Source organism: Mesocricetus auratus, unplaced genomic scaffold, assembly GCF_017639785.1.
Source record: "Mesocricetus auratus isolate SY011 unplaced genomic scaffold, BCM_Maur_2.0 Super-Scaffold_100006, whole genome shotgun sequence".
NCBI lineage: Eukaryota > Metazoa > Chordata > Mammalia > Rodentia > Cricetidae > Mesocricetus > Mesocricetus auratus.
Genome location: NW_024429190.1, coordinates 18,863,656 through 18,886,198, shown reverse-complemented (window position 1 = coordinate 18,886,198; position 22,543 = coordinate 18,863,656). Strand labels below are relative to the sequence as shown.

At 44.3% G+C, this 22,543-nt stretch overlaps 1 protein-coding gene and 1 long non-coding RNA gene across 4 annotated transcripts in view; one reads left to right on the top strand and one right to left on the bottom strand.

Annotated features, from left to right (window-relative positions):
* Nucleotides 1-22,543, bottom strand: part of LOC110340676 — a 188,005-nt gene that overhangs the window by 76,792 nt on the left and 88,670 nt on the right. The window contains exons 4-8 of one of the 3 annotated variants that reach the window (XR_005877718.1): nucleotides 22,419-22,539; nucleotides 20,078-20,171; nucleotides 11,168-11,285; nucleotides 7,713-7,768; nucleotides 4,146-4,485 (exon numbers count right to left, since the gene is read on the bottom strand). This is a non-coding gene — a long non-coding RNA (uncharacterized LOC110340676). Of the gene's footprint in view, nucleotides 1-4,145; nucleotides 4,486-7,712; nucleotides 7,769-11,167; nucleotides 11,286-20,077; nucleotides 20,172-22,418; nucleotides 22,540-22,543 lie in introns of those variants that run through there. The other 2 variants (XR_002382483.2, XR_005877719.1) reach the window with 2 other exon arrangements.
* The window catches only part of Clnk (cytokine dependent hematopoietic cell linker), a 167,633-nt gene that overhangs the window by 100,672 nt on the left and 44,418 nt on the right, over nucleotides 1-22,543 (top strand). The window contains exons 5-11 of the mRNA XM_040747021.1: nucleotides 649-686; nucleotides 5,001-5,142; nucleotides 6,812-6,921; nucleotides 10,945-10,999; nucleotides 20,558-20,583; nucleotides 20,799-20,818; nucleotides 22,381-22,491. Of these exons, the coding sequence (XP_040602955.1) occupies nucleotides 649-686; nucleotides 5,001-5,142; nucleotides 6,812-6,921; nucleotides 10,945-10,999; nucleotides 20,558-20,583; nucleotides 20,799-20,818; nucleotides 22,381-22,491 (502 nt within the window). The remainder of the gene's footprint in view (nucleotides 1-648; nucleotides 687-5,000; nucleotides 5,143-6,811; nucleotides 6,922-10,944; nucleotides 11,000-20,557; nucleotides 20,584-20,798; nucleotides 20,819-22,380; nucleotides 22,492-22,543) is intronic.

Below are 22,543 nucleotides of genomic sequence, written 5' to 3'. Positions count from 1 at the left end.
AAGCTCGCAGTTTCTGGTCCTGAAGCCTAAAGGAACCGTCTCATATGTGTGCTGATAAAACAGATGTGATTGCAAAATTATTTTACTGCTTTACATTCCTCAACATAGACTAATAACTACAAAAATACCACATAACTAAGGAACTTTCAGTCTGTGAGGAACCAAAGATTCTTCACTGATGTGAACAGTTCTTGGGTGGTTTTGCATAATCTGCATAATCTGAAGTAAATTTTAGAACAGAATACTGAGTGGGCTGATGATCTAAGCCGTTTTCATAAATGAGCCCAAATAGGAGAGCTGAGAGAGCCTCAGCTGAACTATATTGTTCTAACAAAAACTCAGCGGCTCCATTTCTGGATGTTGGGGTGTGTGCCTAGAACTGGGAACAGATCCATGAGGAGACAGGAGCTCTGCCCACAAAGTAGTTGCAGGAGCGGGGGGGGCAGGTGCCTAGACAGAGCTCTGCAAACGTGCTATGCTAGGTGCTTGGGACCTCCTTCTCAGCTGCCGGTCCAGCCCGACTGCAGGGCAGGTGTTGTGGAGGCCTCTCCCATCACAAAAGTGAATTGAAATGAACACAAGATTTCCTGGAGGAAATCAGGGCCAAGCCTTTCTGTGCAGTGATGCGTGATCTGTGTTTTCTGGCAGGCCGGTGTCGAGCAGTTCTCGAGCCTCTTCCTGATCATGTGAGTCTGCTGTGTTCCTTAACTGTCAGTTTCTGATCTTTACAAAGTAAGTGCTGTTGTTTGGGCTTCTTTTTATGTAACCTGATGAATTTAAAAGGAAGAAACAATTCTTCCAAGTGGCATTCTCTCCTGGTATGGAAAGTCGTATTTCAGTGTTCCAATTCTCATGGTCATTGCTAAAGCAGACAGAGATGAAAAATAGTAATACACAGTGCTGGTGAGTGTGTTCTGAGACAGGCCCTTTACAACGTTCATGGTGAAATTTTAAATCGGAACAAACTTTTTGAAAGGTAATTTCATGACAATGTTCACTTAATAATATAAAAATATCCTGGTGGGTTTTTTTGTTTTATTTTGTTTTGTTCCTAGAACTCCATGTTTGAGAGCTAAAAAGAAAGAAAGCAGCATACATTTCAGAACACCATGTCACCAAACTTACCAATACTTTGTGACATAGCTTATATAGGGGCATATGGAAACCACACTAAACATTTGATAATATAAAAATTGTTGGACACTTGAGCATTTTGTGAAGCTACTGGAATCACTGGCCAGAATTTCAGCAACTAACAGAAAAGATTAAAAATTATAACATTAACTCAAATATCCAATATTATAAAAATTATGTTAAATTACATATTCATATAATTCACATATTTTATGTAGCTATAAATGATATCTGAAAAATTGGCTCGTTGTTATTTGATGCATGCCTTTAAATGTTTAATTAAAGCTAAGGACCTTTACCCACATACACACACACACACACACACACACACACACACACACACACACACATGACTACGCACAAATTTGTTCTGACATAAGTGGCTCATGAGTAAAGAATATCAGACCTGAAGTTAGGAACTTGTGCGAGAGACATGTAATGGACAGTGAGTGAGACAGGTGCCATATCTAAGCCAAGCCCCGTCAGTAAATAGAAAGTCGTGCTGCCTGTAGCCACGCCTGTAGCCAGATGTCAGTACACATCTCTTGGTGCCATCATCCTGCTTCCTGCCACCTCTTGCCCTCATGAATACTAGCCAAAGGACGAAATGACAAAGTGACAGGGAACACTGCCCTTTAGCAGTGTCCCCAAGAGCCCCCTGTCTGCACTCCTTCCCCAAACTCACTTCCAGATGTGACTGCACTGAGTGGGTCAGAAACCCCCTGCGTTCACTCATGGTTCCACTAAGCTAAGAGCACTTGGCTCTGCTTCACTCCAGGCATCAACCAGAGAGAGGCCATCTAATGTCCTGGGCCCTCTCATGGGACAGATGCCAAGAATCTTTCTGTGTCCACTCAGCCTCCTACCAAATAAGCCAGGTTAATCACCTCCAGCTGCCATCGGAGAAATGAAGCAGCCTCCCTGGTCAGAATGTGACCTCTACCACTTAGGCCTAGGACATAGTGGCAACACACCCATGCTGTCACCAATACTCTCCCAACCAAAATGTCCCATCTTAATCCAGTCTATCTCTGAAGGCCCGACAAGAGGGCCAATTTCATGGTGGTTATGCCTAGACTCTAATGGCACCATGTGGCTCTATACCTAGTCATTTAGTCCCCTCTCCTGTGGGTGAGCAGGTTCTGGTCTTCCACCTGCTCCGGTTTGAGCAGCACAGGGTCTGTTAATCCTGATCTGGATAACTAGCCTGAGTCCTCAGCTCACCCGCTTCCTGACTGGGCTTTCTTCACAGAGCACTGCTGGGGATGCGGACTAGAACACTGAAAGATAAAACTGCTGACTCAGCCTGTCTTCCAGTTTTTCTGTGGAGAACACGGCTCCCTAAACCATGCTCTGTACCCTTGCTCTAACCCAGATGGGAGCCCAGAAACTTCCCCAGGTGGGCCTGGCAGGTCTCTCCTGCCCCATTGCCTTAGAAACTGGGCTCCCCAGGGACACCTCCCTAGCTTTTCAGACAGGACAGAAAATCTGCCCACCAGGGTGCTCCTCCCCCATCTTCAACATTCTACACTGCCAGTCAGAGCAGTGGCAGAAACCTTGACTGACGGGGCTTTTGCGCATGAGTAGTCTTACTTCCGCACCCCCACTGATAAACATGTATAGCTGTAATTAATGACTCTACTCACCCATAGGAGTATAAGTCTGGCCATATAACCCAAAAGTAAATTAAACCGAACCCTAATAACTAGACATATTACAACATAAATATTTTAAATCACACCCTTAGGAATAATTATATCCCCAGCCTTATTAAAATCTATGACTTTATTTACGAATCATATATTAGGAATCTACTATAGAAAGCTACAAATACAGTCAAGGCTATTAAGCAACAACTTCAACTTTACACTGTTTTTATTTATTTTTTAACCCTTGACTATAAACTGTTAAGAGTTCAAAAAGGAGTTCTAGGGCTGCCCAGTCCCTGGAGCAGAATCCCCTCTACAGAGTTAGGATCCATGCCCAGGCTAACACTGTCCATCCACCATTGTGCTAACTCCTCAGAAGTCTTCCTATGGAATGTCCTGTACTCTCTGCCTTTCATCTTGAGATATAAAACCATTTTCAATTCAGGTGCTGGTCAGGTGGAGGTGTTGGAGGGATTCAGCCCACCTACAACCTGTGTGGCTTTGGGAAGTCACGAATGTCAGTCTACATGTGCAAAATGAAGATACAATTTCCTCATTTGAGGCACCATCCACATGAAAACAGATGTCTCTATGTCCTGGAGTTTCCTGGCATCACATGGTGGCCCTTAGACCTTTCAGATAGTCACCATTTACAGATGTAACTCCAACATCCTACCTGGATTTCTCCCTTAGGTGCAAATGGAGTCTAGCATCATCTCTAGGTAAAGATGGGCATTCTGAGAGTAAAAGTGACTCCTGGCAGCTCTACATGACAATTGCCAGGTTCTGGCTTATACAGAGCAGCTATGGCTGTAGACCTAACCTAAAGTCACTCACTCAGGAATGGCTGCGGCACCTCAATGAGAATTTATCTGCTGTGAACTGATCCCCTTTCCTGCCATCCCCAGACTTCAGCCCCAGACCTGTGTAAGCCAGCTTAGCCTAGCAAAATGCCACCATGGTCTAGGTGGCTTGAATCCAGATCATTGCCATTATTTTACCTCAGCCCTGAAAACCAGAAGTCCAAAGTCAAGGTGCCAAAGGGTTGGTAAGGACAGTCTGTTCCCCTATGCAGATGACAGGAGGCATCTCCTGTGTCCTTCCCCTGGTACATGGACATGATGAGGGGAGGGGTCACGGAAATTTGGGCATCCTCTTGTCAGTTTTTATAAAAAGTTCCGTCAATTTACTGAGAAATGCAGCTTGGATTTTTATATGAATCCTACTGAATTTGTATATCAGGGTTTTTTTTTTATTTAAGTTAGAAACAAGCTTGTTTCACATGTCAATCCCAGCTCCCTCTCCTTCCCCTCCTCCCCCACCCTCCCCACCAGGTCACCCAGTCCCCCACCGAATCTCTACTCCAATCCCCAGGAAGGGTGAGGCCCTCCAAGGTGGATCTCCAGAGTCTGTCATTTCATCCAGGGCAGGGCCTAGGCTGAGTCCCGGCTGAGAGAGCATTCCATATTGTGGCATGGGCACTCAAAGTCTATTTGTAAGAATTCTATTTTAGCAAGATTAAGTCCTCAGCTCACGAACAGTGAGCCTCTTCACATTCATTAAGGCCTTTTTCCATGATCTTCAGCAGTATATGCCTTCAGGTTTTTAGCACAAGCTTCACTTCTGTGGCCCAGTGTACTCAAGGGTTAAATTCTTCTCGATATTTTGCTGCTGTTCTTTCCTTTTATTTTCGGATTGCTACCTGTAATTTGCAGAAAAGCTAATTGTTGTTACCATTGCGTGTAAACAAACTGAACTGTGGATGGGACCGACCATGTATCCTGACACCTCGCTGAACTTTCGATTAGCTCTAAGCTGTGCTGGTTCTCAGGGGTTCTTGATTTTCCACATGTAGCATCAATACACAGACAGTCTCCCTTTTCCATTGCTGGGACTCCTGAAAACATTGGGCCCACCCAGATAATCCAGAATCCTCTGTGTTTTAAAATCAATTCATTAACAAATGTATACCTGCCCTATCCCCTCACAGCAGGGCAAAATTGGTCTTTGATTGAATGATCAAAGAGATGAGGATATCCGGAAGACACCTTTAGAATTCTATCTCAAGAATTACATGTCTATGTAAGATCTTAGATCCCAGAATCTTAACACCCACTGCATAAGAGTCATCATCACTCCCTAAGCCAGCACTGAGACATGCCACCTTTATCCATATGGTCCCTCCCTTTGACTCACTCCTGTGTTCCATCCACTTAGAGAAGGAACTTGGCTGCAGCCGTGGATGGAGAGAAATGCCACAGTGACGATGACTATGAAGACCCTGAGCTCCAGCTGCTAAAGGCATGGCCGTCGATGAAAATTTTACCAGCCAGACCTATACAGGAATCAGAATATGCAGGTACCTGGGGGGTCTAAAGAAGCATGCCCCACAGTGATTACAGGTTCACACTGCAGAACTCAGATTTTTGTCTGAACACAGGCTTCCCAAAAGAACTAGCCCCAGACAGTTCCTCTGAAGTTATATAAGTAACGTGTGGGGTCAAATTCTGTTCTCGCTTTCTGTCGTTGTCAGGGCAGGGTCTGCTTGAGCCTTAGACCTGTCCCCATGGTGGGAGAATGGGAGAAGTGGTCAGGCAGGAAGACAGGCACGTGAGGCCTGTGAGGTTAGCCTGCATGGTGGGGGACAGCAGAGAGAGATGGCTGATTCGCTCTGCGGGCTGCCAGCTTACAAACGGACCCAGTAGTAACAGCCCACTCATCGGAAAGGAAGGAGGCTGGCTTTTCCACATAAGGCAGTGTCAACAGGTTCTCTGTGTCCCTGTCCAGGGAAGGAGGAAGCACACCTGATTTCTGAGGGCCTGGATCACAGACATAAATCTGTAGAAATTTCTTTGGGGAGAATTGTCTTATACGTGGTGAACAGATAAGATGACACACACCCTTCACACACACACACCCCTGCACTTCAGAGGCTGAGGGTAGGAGGATTCCAACCAAGTTCAAGGCCTACTTGAGCTGCATGGTGAGACCTTGACTCCAAACAACAACAAAAATAATAATGATAATTATCACCTTGTGTTTAGTACTCAAAAGCATTGACTGATTATCTACATTGTGCTGTCATCGTTCTAGAATTTATCAAGTGATAAATAAATAACAGGGAAATGCTATAAGAGCATACCAGAGGAAAGTGGTGGATGGCGTTGGGTGATGGGCTCCAGGGGAAGATACAGCAGCTCATGTCTGTAGTTGCACCCAGGAGGCCAAGACTAGAGAATGGCTGCAAATTTAAGGCCAACCTGATCTATATAATGAGTTTCAGGCCAACCTGAACCAGAGTATGAGACCCTGACTAAAACAAAACTAATAAATAAATAAATGAATGAATAAATACATAAACAGAAAGGAAAAAACTAAAGTAGGTGGCATAGCATAAATCTTCAAGAACTGGTAGTATTTCTCAGGTGGATAAACAATGAACTGTAGTCAAAGCCTCTCTGAGAGTGTTTTTTGTTTGTTTGTTTGTTTTATTGTTGTTGTGTTTTGTTTTTCTTTCACAGTGATCTCTCTAGTCACTCTATACACTAGAGGGTGTTTTCTTCCCACATTAGTCCCCTTGAGTCATTGTCCACTCTTACCCTTTTTTTCTTTTCCTTTTTCTTTTCTTTTTTTTTTTGGCTTTTTTTTTTTTTTTTTTTTTTTGGCTTTTTGAGAAGGGTTTCTCTGTGTAACAGCCCTCGATATCCTGGAACTAGTTCTGTAGATGCTGGCCTCAAACTCACAGAGATCCACCTACCTCTGCCACCCAAGTACTGGGATTAAAGGCATGTGCCATCACCACCCAGCCCACCCTTACTCCTATAAGTTCCATGTGATATGCTGTAATAAACTTTGCCTGTCTTCCACCCTTCTCCCCGAACTCTGTCCCCCAGAAAGGAATTGCTTGCCTAGTACCTGCACTGGGATGACTCCATGAGTATGAGCATGTGTGAATACTCCACAAACTGCAATGTGCCTAATCTAGCCAGTTCATGAGGCACAAGCTTACCAACTTTCTTTTTCCACAGATACACGCTATTTCAAGGATCTGATGGAGGCTCCCCTTCTGTTACCTCCCAAGGCTTCTGGCCCCACTGGGAAGCAAACCCAGAATGGAGGGATGAGGCGACAGGAAGAAGTGAGTAAAAGGGGACCCCGAGGACCTGGCAGGAGACAGGCACTACCTAGCTCACAGAGATCTGCCCCAGATCTCCTTCCACACAGCAGCATGACAGATGATGAGCAGATCAGGGCAGGCGTCGGGAAGCTGAACAGTGTGACTTATGGGATCGTGGGTCTTTGGAGGAGTCTAGAAGGAAATAAAAGCTACTTTTGCTGAAGACTGACTGTGAGCCAGGCAATAGGCTACAGAATTTCTGTCTTCTTTTTTTTTTTCTTTTTTCTTTTTTTTTTTTTTTTTTTGGTTTTTCAAGACAAGGTTTCTCTGTATTGTTTTGGAGGCTGTCCTAGAACTCACTTTGTAGACCAGGCTGGCCTCGAACCCACAGAGATCCGCCTGCCTCTGCCTCCCGAGTGCTGGGATTAAAGGCATGTGCCAGCAATGCCCGGCTCAGAATTTCTGTCTTCTACAGTTATCATTGCACTCTTCAGATCCTGAGTTAGAACACAAATCTTTTTGATAATAACACATCATTTTGCCAAGATTCTCAGCCCAGCACTGTCAACTGTTAAACTGGGCGGTGAGAAGTCTCATGCCCTTCTGAACCTCTGTAATCCCTTTACAAACCAGATAGGAATTCTACATGCTGGCCCAAAAGGACATCTAGAGGAATAGCAGATAACTTTATGAAAATAAATTTGTGGAAATTAAATGAAAATACACTAGATACATATGCAGGTTTTTATTTTTAAGAAAAATATATAATGATCAACACTATTAATATAGATGTACATAAAATAAAGACTCACCCCAGGTCTGCATGTCACTGGTGATAATATTCTGATACATTCCAGGTCAGTATTCCCTATAGAGACAGAATCATATAAGGAATTCTTGTCACATTAAAATGTCCGGGTTCCTGTCTTTTCACACTGAGTCTAGTCACAAAATAACTTGCACTGAGTTGAGCAAATGCTCATCAGCATAAGCTGTACAGCTATGCATTTCCCCATTGTAGAATTTTGATTAATGTACTCAGCACTTGATAAGAACATTCAAAAGGCTTAAGGCACATGTAAAATCATGTCAATGTGTGCCCGTCTAGAAGCTCTACAAAACCATGTTCAATTCAAGAAAGTCTCAGCAGAACTGGACCTCACTGGTGTGATCGTGTGTTTTTATGAAAGGGGATGCCACTGTTAAAGAGTCTCTTTCACTGACACCATTCACTAGTGAACTGGAGCAATCTTTTACATGTCCCATCAGCTCTCCTGGGTGACATGTCCACCCTGCTCACAGCTTCTCTTGACATTGAGCACCCATCATCATGTCTCCTGGCCACATGACAGATTAGCTATGGGAAGGAGTAATTTATAATGTACCAAATCTATTGCCCACACTTCTGGAGTCTGGATGCCCAAGATGCAGGTGCCAGAATCAGCAAAGTTTCTCTTGCTGCTTCATGACGTGACAGAAGGGCAAAGGCAAGGGAATGAGGGAGAGGGGAAGGAAAGGAGAAAAGGGAGCCGAAGTGACCCTTCTATGAGATCCACTTGAGTTATAAAAGACCCTGTACAGACCAGGTTTGGAGCCGTGTGCCTTTAACCCCAGAAAAGCCCTGGTCCAATTACAAGGAACAGAAGGCACTTAGAAGATCTGAGATCTCCTTCCTCAAACTCCCTGACATTCCTGTACACAAATGCCTTCATTTGGAGAATATGTCTCCTAAGGAAAAATGACATTTTGCTTTTTAAAAGCTATGGCAAGCTGGATACTGTGTGACACTCCTGTAATGCCAACAATTGGGAGGTAGGAAGAGGAGGACCATTGAGGTCATCCTGGATTGTATGACAAATTTGAGGCTAGCCTGATTTACATAAGACCCCCTCTCAAAACCAACCATGGCAAGATCCTGTCTTACAGTCCACACCTCTGCATTGCCTCAGTTCTTCCTTTCCAACAGATCACTTCAAAAACAAAACTGTGAACCCATCTGTAAGTCAACTGAGATGAGTGAGGGGACAGACAAGGACAAATGGTTGGCAGGAGAGAAATTTCCTGATAAATTAAGCAAGGTCTTAGTCTCTCAGTTCAGACAATTTTACTTAAGTCTTCAGTGATTCAGTAAGGAAGTTTTCATGGCCAGTAGATTATCTTTCTCATTAACAACTTCGTTTCCAAAGGCCGCCCCCCCACCCCCGCCAAAGGCCATTTCTTACTAGTTTTGAGATTATACTATCTGTGGACTGGATCTTCAATAACCCTTCCAGAGGCCCTTTCTTATCTCCGCTCCTCCGGATGATTGCAGCTAGCTTGCCTTAAACTAGTGCTCTTCTCAGTGAGTGCTTACTGTGCACCAAGCATTGTGCTCAGCAGCGGAAGTATAGAAATGAGTCAGTGCCCATCATCTAAGGGAGGAGGCAGTGACCCAATGCTGGTCTTGATGTTTGGGAGAAGTGTGTGAAGCAATTGTTCACCCATACGACATACTGCATTGTAATTGGTAGTTCCCAACAGGAAGATTTTGCCTCCCAAAACCTTTGGCACAGACTGGAGACATTTTTAGTTGTTACAGTGGATATTGCTAAGCATTATACAAAGGAAATCACATCTCACACACACACACACCATACCACATCACAAACATACATATCAACACACTGTGCCACACACATGCTCACAAAATACACATATACACACATACCACACACAATAAACACACTGCACACACGTCAAAACATCATAACACACACATTGATACAACATACCACATCACACACAGAGATACCAACACACTGTAGCACACACACACACACAGAGAAATCATCAGAAGTCACTGACACCTCACATGGAAAGGCTTCTCTGTGGATACAATGCAGAATGTGTCTGCCTCGGGGAAAAGGGCAGGGGCCCTGAGGAAGCCCCATCCTGAAACCCTAAGCATGCGGCAGCCATGTTCAGTGGAAAGAGCCTCACCTGACGCTCTAACCAAGCAGACACTGAGGCGTGGGCAAGAGTGATGAGTGGCCGACTCATAGGGAAACTGAACAGCGAGGCTGCAGAGGGAACTTTCAAAAGCCCTCCAGCAGCTGCTCCCCAAGAAAGCCACTGAAGGAAAGCAGGGCTACAGAAAAACCCAACCAGCACTCTATCCCAACCAGGCTAAAGTTCAGAATAGGGGCCCTGGTCTTCCCAAGGCCTGGGGCTCAGAGTTCACAGAAGAGATTCAGACCCCCTCAGGAACCTTGCTCAACACAATCAGCACTAGATAAGACAAAACTAAGGTCCAGTGAAAGCTGGACAGCAAGACCTTCCAAGGCCTTGGCATGTCAGTACCAGCCACATCATCGTCTTCATCCCTCATGTCTTCTAATCCATTGCCATTAACAGTTCACTGCATGCCCAGTGCCCAGTGATGACATTATTATTGTTCTGTGTCATAGTGATGCCTCACATTCTGGATGCATTACCCATTGTGTCTTACATTATTACACACACACACACACACACACACACACACACACACACACACACACACACACCATCCTCACAATGATGCAGCATTTTTTTAAACTCCATTCCACAGAAAGAAAATCATGGAGCTGAGTGACTCACAATACCCTCATAACTGTCATGTGATAGAGACAAGGTGATATTATCTGAACTGTCATTAAAGGTCACGCTGTGTCTACCCAATGACTTCCACACTCCTGGCCTCCATTTTAATACAGTGGCATACACTGGCTGTTTTCTCTATCATAAAGATGTAAAGTGACACCATAAAGGCCCTAGATGTCCTTCCCAAGCTTTTGTGACAAAAAGTAAAATTTCAAACTTGAGATTTTATGCCAAACAGCAGTCCAGTCACCACATATTTGCAGATATTCAGCCAATGCCAATCACATGCATACAGCAGTCTCTAAGAACAGTAAGCCCAGGGATGTATGCATTTATGCTGGGGTCTCTAGCCACATGGAGTAGCTGGACACATGGTTGTGGCATGATCAATGTGAGCTGATGGTGTCACATTATCTCTTACAGGCCTTTTATAGGGACAAGCCCATCTCCAAGGATGTCAGAAGCCAACACTATCAAGGTAAAGTTCCAAGAGTTTAAAATCCCATGGAGTATCTCCCCTGTTCCCATGGTCCTTTGCCCTGCTTGTGGTCCCGGGCCCCCATACACCAGCTCTGCTGAATGACACTGAGAAATGACTGTCCCATTCTCCTATCATGCATGCCTCCCAACTCTTTTACAGCCTTACCTTATTGACAAAGAAACTGATTGGGAAAACTCATATTCTGTCCTACATCATCCGAGAAAGGCGCTGTTTCAAAACATATGGATTGCATTCAAATAAGTCATTTCTAAAAGCACATGCCCTGGAAAAGAAAATCACAAGATAGGAATCTAATTTTAAAATGTTGATTAATGAATATGAAAATGGGCTTTAGAGCTTGAGGCAAAACAACTCAATTTGAAGACAGAAGCACAGGTACAAGGCTGAAAGGAAGTAATCAATTCCATTGATGCTGGAAGCACAAACTAAGGGCAGCCGGGGAAATTCAGCTGGATCGTGTCTATTACAGGTCTCATCATTTTCCTGTCTTATCATTTTCCCCTGGCCCCATTGCTTCTTATGATGTCCAGTGGAAAGATGTCGGTCCTGTGATTTACAGTCCCCAGTAACTGAAGCCCACCAACTTCACCATTCATGTGTTTAATGATGAATCCCAAAGTGTCTTACATGCATCGTGTTTAATAAAGAAGTGTAGAACTACAGGCCCCAATAGGAGATGATAATGAGCACAAAGTAAGGTCATTTTTTAAAGTTTACTTACAGAGGAACTATTTACTGGGCACAGGGAAAGAACCAAGAATCCTGGTGTAGATCCAGGGCTGACATGACCAGGGCTGTGGGATCCCCACCCTAGGCCCAGAGAGATGCGGAGGAGCTACTGAAAGCCACAGGGGCAAGGTGGTGGTTGGGAGACCTCCCAGGGAGGGAGCTGTGTTAGTGTCTCATCCTACAACAAAAATCTCTAAGAAAGTCAACTTCAAAGGAGCAGAAGTTGCTGTTGCTCAGTTTCAGAGATCTTGGGCCACAGCTGGGTGACTGCTGCTTTGGAGCAGGGGTAAGCAGAGCATCAAGTGGACAGAGAATGTCAGAGAACAATCTCATGATCTGAGGATGGTTTGGGAAGCAAGGAGAAAAGAAGGGACCGAAGTGCCAATATATCCCCTATAAAAGGCAGGCTCCCAATGATCTAACTTCCTCCTCTAATTCCTTTCTTCTTCCTAAGGTCCCCAGAACTCCCCAATAGTGTCACTGCTGACAGAAGACTCTACCCATAAGTCTTTGATGGACATTTAATATAGAAAGGATATAAACCATGATGGGAATCAGGGAGGCAAATGCTCGGCCTCCCTCTGAAACCCTGTCTGGCTTCTCAGCACAGTCCACACAGGGCCACAATGCTGATGACAGAGGGAAGGAAGAAAAAGAAAGGAGGCAGGGTGAGCAGAGCAAGGGCAGCAACCTGGGCTCAGCCTCTGGCTGCCATGGGCTCAGCCTCTGGCTGCCATGAGGCCTTCAGCAAGGTCTGAGCATCCTGAGGAGAGCATATCTCTCCCAGATCTGCATCCGGCAGGCCTGATGCCCACTCACTCCAACTGCAGCTGCCTGGAAGACCCAATCACACATGGGCAGGGAGGGTTCTAATACCTCAGGAAGGGTTTGAATTCCCCAGTCCACAGCTCACCAGCTTAGCCTCACAGGCTCCTGTCTGACTGCATCGATCTCCTGAACCCCAGTGTGACACAGAGAAGCAGTCTTCTCGATGCTTTTTAGGTCCTTTAAAAACAGCTTCTCTGTCCACTCAACTACAGCTCCATTCTATTAACCTATTTGCTTCCATTCTTAAAAACACTAAAGTGTATTGTGCAAAAGCCTTTTCACTTCTCCTGACAGAGACAGGGAACGGAAGCCCAAGGGCTCACAGGCCAGGCCTCATTCAATATGCACAATTCTTCAGTGACAATGGCACACTTGACTCCTGTAATGAGAAATGAGTCCTGAGACAAGAAGCAGCAGAGCAGTCTCAGTGGCTGCTGTCCATCTCTCTGGACATGTCACTCCCTTACATTTCATCAGTTCATAAGATCTGGAAAGGAAAAGAAAGCCTTGAACAAGAAAATAGAGAAGGAAAGATACAACCCTAGGGAAAATAGAAATGATCTCAGTTTGCCTCTGAGCTTCTTGGTAGTTCTCTTATGGAATATTAGTTTCCCATAACAAAATAGTAGACCAAGTCCTCAGTGAAGGAGTATGGGTGTACTGCTCAGGATGTACTGACACTATCTGTTTTATAGAGGATGCTGGCTGATGTCATGGTGTGGTGGTTTGAATGACATGTCCTCCATGGTCTTGGACATTTGACTACTAGGTCCCCATCTGGTGGCACTGTTTGAATAGGTTTAGGAGATGTGACCTTGCTGGAGAAAGTATGGCAGGCTTCAACCATTTTAAGACTCATAACATAAGTCCTCCCCGCTTTTCTCCTTTTTTCTCTTTCTCCCTCCCTCGCTCCTTCCCCTGCCTCCCTCTGCTTTGTGCATGTGGCTCAAGATGTCAGCTCTCAACTTACTGCTCCAGACATACTATGCCTACCACTCTCCCACCATGATGAACTCTAAACTTTCTGGAGCATAAGTCCAAATATGCCCTTCCTCCAATAAGCTGCCTTGGTAGTGGTGTTTTATTACAGCAACGAAGATACCCTGACTACAAAGATCCAACTGCTTTTTAAAGTGAGCCCTCAGTATCATTTAAGGCCATTACTGGAGGCAGTAACTCAAGGACATCAAGGCTCACTGAAGGCAGGCGAGGATTGGGGGAAGCTTCTTCCATGACAGTTACTGTCTGACCACAGTTGCTCCCCATACTTCTAGAACTGATGGACCTCCAGCATCAGCCTGGACACTCAGGTACAACAGACAGAAAGGAGGAAATGAATACAGACACTCCCGCTTTTAGGATCAGGCACCCAGAGGGAAAGTGCTAGGATGATTTTTGTACTCATTACAAAATTCTGTACTTTTGATGCAAACACATATTCTAGGATAACTTATTTATCCTCACAAAATGTCACAGGAAAAAGAAACTACACCTATTGATTCAGAAACAGTGAGATTTTATGGTGACTTTTTCATCAAGATGAGCAGTTACAGTTTCATGTAAATGTATGTCTCCTGTCATTTTTCCTCCAATCATTACCTGGAAAGCATCAAATTTTGAGACCTTATCTTCCCTAAAGGTGGAGGGTTTTTTTCCACTCCTGGAAATGGCCAGAAGTTTTATTTGGAGGTAAAGTTGTTACTGTACAAAATATGTGTGATGAACCACCAGCAAAAAGCACAGATCCGGAGGACACCTCATTTCCAAGGAGAGTTGTAACTTTCCAATAAACAAGGCTTAGCTTTCTGGGAGAGGCGAAGCCGAGAACACCAGCAGCTCAAATGTACATCTCCTCGCCTGGGATGCAAACTAAGCTCAAACTATAAACCAATTTTCTTTGAAGTGACATGCATACTCTATTCAGGAATCACTTTATAAAGAAATACAATAAACCACCCAAGAAAAAGAATTACGCTCAGGCAGCTGAACGGGTAAATTCAGAAATACAAGCATGGCTGGTTGAAAGCAACAAACCGGATTCTACAAGGTGCCTCCAGAGGGACCATGTGAATTCAGATGCTGAAGCAATCAGAGGTCACTTTGGAGTTAATCTGGCTCAAGGCCCTAGTGGTTTATGCTCAGGTGCAGCTCAAAGTCAGCCAGCAAGTAATCAGAGCCTAGATCCTTGCAGCGTTCGCCAGCTGCAGATGCTCCCTGGGTCTAAGGACACTGACCAGTGTTGGCAGTCAGTCTCCTCCAAACTGTTCATTCCAAGGGGAGAACAGGTGGGAGGTACTGCCCCCTAGCAGCTGCAGGTGGCAACACAGGACACAGTGGAAATGCATGTGCATGCTTAAACATAATAAACCTTAGCTCACACATGGGTAATAGAAATGAAAGACTGACTGGTGTTTGTGTTGGATTTAAATTTATTTCAGCTACAACCCACGGTCCAAAATCAACACAGGTATTGGTTCCATGCTGGATTTAAAACCAGTGCTTTAAAGTAAGCCTCACTCTTAAATGGGGCTTTAAGAAATGCATTTCTTAAGCTAGCAAAGAAACGGTTTTAATTATGGTACTTTCACGCACATGTGTCATTATAGTTGGTTCTAATTATCCCCCTCCCCCAAGTCCCTTTCCTTCCATTCCAGCCAGAGGATGGATTTCTGAAAAGGAGGAAGCATCCACATTGATGACACCAGCTGTGCCAGGAGGGATCTACTTCCAAACTCACTGTGGGCCAAGGTTCTACATGCCGGATAGCCATACAGGACCACTGGAGTTCATAGTGTGTTGAGTTCTGTACTAGGAGTTGAGGTAACTAAGAAAATCACACTAATGCCCACTGGGAGAAGCCATGTGTCTCCCAGGAAAGATTCAGGAGCAAGTGGCATGGAACTGCGATGTGGGACAATGAACTTGGGGAAAGAAAACAGCATTTTTGATGCTTAGAATCCACAGTGTGGCTGGCTGGATGTTAGGACAGACGATCCTGCATTCAAATCCTGACTGTACTCCTCCCCACTAGAAGACCTAAAAGTAACCCGGGAACCTAGGCTGAATTACTCACATCAACAATACTACACGACAAGGCATTTGAGGAAGGCTTCAGAGGAAACAACCAATAGGAAACCCACGTCACAGTGATGATGAGGACCCTCCTGTGCTGATCTGCACCAGCCATCCCAATCCCTGCCCCCTTATTTCATTCCCTGACTCCTTCTGCAGGCTAAAACCATCTCCTATCTAGCTAGTTTGGTTTTTAGCATGCAAGTAGATCTGTTGTGCATGAATTGATGAAAAAGTGAGTCAGAAGCCTCAGTCACAGAGAATATGGTTCATGACTTATCATTTCTCCACAGCAAACATGTGGCACCATGCTGAACACATGGTGGACATGTGGAAAATATTTTTGGGATTCCTTCTGTGACTTTGCCCCAACAGTATATAGATAAGTATCATCATCCTGACTAGTGTCACAGGACCACCCAGGGATGATCCAGTACCTTTAGGTAGGGGCCAGCAAAGTGGCAACTCGAGATGTTCTGGTAACTTCTGGCCCCATTTCTGTCTGTGCTTTCAAATTCAGCTGCATCTTGTTCCTTTACTGGACCCTCATATCTCAGCTGTGGAAACAGAATTCCTTGTTCTCTAGACTTCTGTGAATCCACACCACCCCTGCCTGGTCTCTGTCCATCACTTTACCCTGCCTGCCCACTCTTCATCCAGACACACCCAAGGCACCAGGAAGCAACTCCCTCCGGGCTTGGGCTGGAAGAATTGTTCCATCTCACCTTCCTCACTGGTCCCAATGTGAAAGCTGTTGAAACATGCGTTCCTAAACGTGGTACCTTCTGATTTTATCCAAGGGGAAGTAAGGGACAGTAGGTTCCTGCAACAACCTTGGCTTTGCCTAGTACAATCCCTTCCCACTGCTTCCCCAAGGATGGCTCCAGTAATTTATTGCTGCAATTAATTTCTGAAGTTTATGATGGACTTCAAGATGCTTCTCCAGCAGGTCCTGCCAAGTGGACATTACTAACCACTGGGATTATTTAAGTCGCTTTTCTGGACTCCTCTATAATTAATCATCAAGACACAAAATGTTAATGGTCATAACAGTCTTAGACACGATAAATTTTGTGACTGAGGCCAAGTTTTATCTATTTTTCTTCCAAGTCCATTTCTGTAATTATAGAAAATGACATGGACACTCTGTTTCTGGGAGTGTTTGCATGCATACACTTCAGGGGTAACTAGTGCCGCTTTCACTCAGCACAAATTGGATGGAGGCTTACATCAGTGGTTCCCAACCTCCTAATGATTTGACTCTTTAATACAGTTCCTAATGTTGTGGTGACCCCCAAACATAAAGTTATTTCATTGACACTTCATAACTGTAATTGTGTTACTGTTATGAATTGTAATATAAATATCTAACATGCAGGTTATTTGATATGTGACCCCTGCCTGTGAAAGGGTTGTTCAACCCCAAAAGGATCAAGACCCACAGGTTGAAAACCACTGGCTTAGGTGAAAACTAAATATTATTTTATTTATTCCTAAAATCCCAAAAAATTGGATTTCATAATCTGCATCTTAACTTTAAAGTCACCAAGGCTGTTCAGTAAGTGACAGGCTTACACTCAACTCAGATGACTTCACAATCCCATTTGTGGCCACTTGGCTTTGTGTCTTCTATTAAGAGACAAAGTCTTGGCTCCTTTGAGTCTTGTTTTCTCATCTTTTAAAAATCACAGATAAGGATAGAAGAAGCCCAGAGAGGTCAAGCAATTTGTGCCAAGTCGCTCAGCTCCTTGATAATAACAGCAAAACTCAATCACAAACCTTAGGAAATGCCAAGCAGTCAGGTATCCGAAGGAGAGAATTCAAACACACATGCAAATGAGGTCACTATGTGTGTTATACACTTGTTAAGTAATAGTGAGAGATAAAATATCCCTTAGCCCAAATTCATAGGGCCAGTTGTTTTTTATTTCATTGTTTTAAAGGTCTTATGCAGCCCAGATGCCCCTGCCCTCATTCTGCAACCCTAGCTGGCCTTAAACTTAAGGTCCTGCCTCCACCTCCTGGGTGCTGGAATTACAGGCACGCACTATCACACCCAGCTCTGACTGACTTTTGCCAAGCTCTTGCATCCGCAGCTAAATCACAGCTTCCAAGGCATAATGATGTGCAACATTTCTTAGTTAAGCTGAAAATTTCTAGACCTGTGTTTCCTTAGGCACACTCCTCAGAACACAATGCCTACAAGCATTATACAACTATAAATAGGGCATCCTCAATTTACGATTTCTCTAAAACTTCCTTAAGTTCAGACAAATGACAAAAAAAATAAGACCTCTGATTCTGCAACATTTCCCTTCATGGAAATACTCCCAGCATGCCAGTGTTCATGCATGAGCATAAAATTGCAAGAGACGCCATTTCATAGCATGAAAAATAACCTCAGTGGGACATATGATAGCACACTCACAGGAAGCGATGTCTTGGTGCTCCTTATCTTTGTTTTGACATGACTTAGCACTACCATTCTATGAGCTATTTTTAACGACGTCTATACTTAACAACCAGCTTACAAAATCCTTGGGCGTTTAACAACCGGGTCTTACAGTGTGGTACAAGCCACTCCTGTGTCGCTAGATTCTTCAGGGTTTGGCCCTAAAATAGTCAAGTCCAGGTCTGTTAGCCCCCACAGCTATGCTTTGCTCTCTCCCTAACCACCTCACCAGAAACAAGACCCCTAACTAGTGATGGGAGCTCTAAATACAGAAAAGGGCAGGACCAGTCTCTTGGCAGATAATGCTGGTTACAGCACTGGCCACCAGAGGGCAGACATGTGAGTCACTGCCCAGAGAAAAGCCTCCACCTCACACTTGGAGGGGAAAATCCTCTAGACAGACCCTGTGAGTCCTCCCAGCTCTGGGGAACATCTGTGGGCTTTGTCAGGAGGGTTATCAAACATCCCCTCTCCAATCTCCCATTGCACAGTAGAAACTAAGTGTGCATTAGAAGCTATGCCTCGAAGTTTTTATTAAATAATGATTTTGAAAAACAGGAAACATGCTTTGACATGCCCTACTTCATTTATCCCATATATAAATGCTGGGGAAGTATAAGAAATCACCTATTACTAGCTGGGCGGTGGTGGCGCACGCCTTTAATCCCAGCACTCGGGAGGCAGAGGCAGGCGGATCTCTGTGAGTTCGAGGCTAGGCTGGACCGACAGCCTCCAAAATTATACAGAGAAACCCTATCTCATAAAAAAAAAGAAAAGAAAAGAAAAGAAAAAAATCACCCATTAAATCCAGGAGTTTGTTTCATTACTACTGGCAGAGCCTATAGTGAGTAATGGGAGTCAAGGCCACGTTGGAGGTGTGGTTGGGTAAGCAGAGTGCTGGGTTACCATGAACTAAGGTCCTCAGCTAGATCTGTGCTCTGCTAAAAACAAATTTTAAAGGTCAGTCTGAAAAAAATTCCACTCCAAATCTTATCTTTTTTCATCAAGGCAAATACCTGACCTGTTAGTTCTTTATTAAACAACAACCCTCCCCACAATCCCTGATGGAAAACAAAGAACTTTGTTGGATTTTAGCCACAAAAGCTGACATCCATGTGACGAGTTACTTCACCTATGTGGTCCTGTTTGCTTACCCTTAAGGTCACCCAGACCACTTACCTTGTGAAATGTTGATATCTAAACCAGTAGTGTGGGGAGGCCCCTGGCATGGGTGGTTTGTCAACATACATGTCTGCTCCCGCTGACAGAGTAAGGGGTGTCCAGGCCTTTGGTTTCTATGCCACATAGGGCAAAGAAAATTTCACTGTCTAGTGCTGCACAGGAACCCTGTGTTGAACCTGAAGCTCATGGCTTGGGAGTACAAACGTACATTTCCACTGCATAACACAGCAAGCCATCCAGAACCACACGCCTCCAAGGCCACAAACTGGATATCTGTGGTTTGCTGCTGTTGTTGATAGAATTGCTACTAAAATTTTAAGGGAGGGGAGAGAATACTAAACAATGCTAGAGAAAGACCAGCATTTTAATAGAGACACAATATACACACACCAGGTGTCAAAAAGGTCCTCCATGTTTGCCACAAAAGACCCTCACCAGCTTCCTGGAGTAAGGAATGATCCTGCAAGCATGAGTATCCCATCCAAAGTGGCATCATAAGGTGTGGGGCAGTGCCCACTACTGGTGAGAACGCAAGTTCGCACAGTCATCTGGGAAAACTATAGTATTTCCTCTAGAACCTAAAATTAGAACCTGCCTGTGACTCAGGAAGCCACTTGCAGTATCCATCGACGGCATTGAAAGGATCTCGAAGAGCTGTCTCCACTCTGAGTCTGTACAGCATTATCTACAAAGCAAACCATGTGGTCTGTCTGTACCCAGAAGCCTGGGTGAAGAGATGGTATACATATAGAGAATGGATTTTATTCAGCCCCACAAGAAGAAAAACCTACCATTTGTGACCACAGGGATGTGCCTGGAAGACATTATGCTGGGTGAAACAAGACACATTCAGATGAAACTCTACATGCTGTTACTTGGATGAACCTGAAACAACAAAACTCATAGTATCAGGAAGTGCAAGGTGGTTTCCAGGAGCAACAAGATGGATGGTGAGAGGATGATGTTCAGGAGTTCTTGAGAGTCATGCCACTCGCAGTGATGTCTGCTTCCTATGATTTTCTAGCTTGTGGGATATTGAATTTCCCTATATCTCAGACTTTTCCTTTCCATTAGCAGTGGTGGGAATGCAATAAGATTCCCAAACTAAAGTGTTCAGCATCGTGCTGGGCAACTGGTGAGATCCCAGTAAGTATCATTAAGCAATGCCATCAATCTTATTACATATACAAGTGGTTTCCATAGAAGCATATGTAAGAGTATTTGATGGTATTTTCCACGGGTTTCACTGTTTTTTCCATCTTATATTTTAGGATCCAGGTACTCAGGGGTGAACAAGGTAAGTGAGAAAAATGTCAAAATGTACTTGCTACACTATAAAGTCACAGAAATGTGGACACTGGGAAATGCAGCTTAAATGTCACTCGAACAGTATGCTCTAGAGCTTCAGCCATCATTTTTCATTTCCATTTGTGAAATCAAAACATTCTTAACCACTCATTGGTCCTGCCCAAGAACAGTGGATTTAACTCCCTGTTCTCTTTCCTTTTGCAGATTCCTGTGCCGCCTCCTCGGTAAGACATTTGAAATCACATTTATGGGACTGGAATAATGGTCCAGAGGTTAAGAGCACCAGCTGCTCTTGCAGAGGAAGCAGGTTGGATTCCCAGCAACCACATGGTGGGCCACAGCCACCTGTAACTCCAGTTCCAGGGAATCCAATGTCATCTTCAGCACTGCACACACACACACGATGCACAGACAACACACAGTCAAAACACTTGCACACATAAAATATTTTTAATGTAAACTTTTTGCCATAAACATGAATGATTTGTGCCAGCTCCTGCAAAAGAGAAGCACAAACATTTAGCCTTGGAGAAGCTGGACTGTGAACAACATCCAGGAGCCTCCATGCATTCATATCATCAGACAGCCCGACTGCTGTCAGCACACCTCCCTCCTCCATTTATCTTTCTTTCTTAGCATTGATGTTTGAAACAAGTCACTTTCTATTTTTACATTGACTTATTTGTGGTGGGTAGTGTGCACATGCGGAGGTCAGGGGACAACGTATGGGAGTTGATTCTCTATTTCCACTCTGTGGGACCTGGGGACCAAACATGGTCTTCCATGACAGCAAGTACCTTTACTGACTGAGCTATCTTACCAGCCCCAGTCAAGTTTGCATGTAGCAGGCAGACAATGTTAAACGGCTTAATAATAGCCAACAACTGTGAAGTTATCTGTCCATCCCTCAAATCCTTTTCTAGCAACAGTGTCTCTACACTTCTGTTCTTTCTTCACAGAAATACCAACATGGCATGCTCTTTTCTTTAGGGAAAAATCAGACAGAGCATGTTGTAGACACATCTAGCTTCCCGGATTCATAAGATCAGGACAGACCCAACATATAAATCAGTAAGTCAATCATCAACCAGAATTTTGAATTTCTGTAAATAAATTGACTCAAAATTTAAGGACTTACAATGTATAAATATATGCTCATGTCAGTCCACATGCTTATATATCACCTATATTAATTCTGATTATTGCTCTATTCGTACCCATACAGAGGTGAGAGCTGCAAACTGGGCCTCTGGAACTCTGAATGGGTTGGTGAATACCTTTGTTCTACTTGAGTCAATGTGTTCCTCAGTCAAGCATGTCAATCATTTCTCCCCTCACTCTTCCCTTGTGTGGAGCACCCACCAAACCACATGATGCACCTTGTGAATGAGCACACAAATGGCTGGAGAAAATGGGTGAAAACAGGCTTTTATTGACTTGCAAACATTTTCATGGATTCTTGGGGGCATCCAGTGTAGAATAAACAAGAGGTAATCATTCTCTTCTCCCCAGGCCTCCTATAGTCCATATGAGTGGCATAATTGAAAAGCATATGATACTTGTAGGAAATTGCTGAACATACTACAGAATGCCAAGCATCAGAACATACTACTCTGGAAGAGTGAGAATGCGAACACTTGAAGATGACCAGATGGTCCATAAAGCATTCTTCACACTTGAGCTTCAAATTCATAGCAGAGGAGGGAAGGGAGCCAGAGTGAACTCACTGTCTGAGAAAGGCATGACTGCAGACCTGCTCAACACTTACCCATGTGACTTTCCACAGGCCTGCCATCACCCTCCCCAAGAAGTATCAGCCCTTACCTCCAGTACCACCAGAGATCAGTGCATACTTCCCTCCGAGACATGCCTTTCCAGAAGTCCAGAAGGGGCTCAGGTAAGACACTTGTCACTGTTGCAGTGAAATGATCAATAGAAGTGGTAGCTAG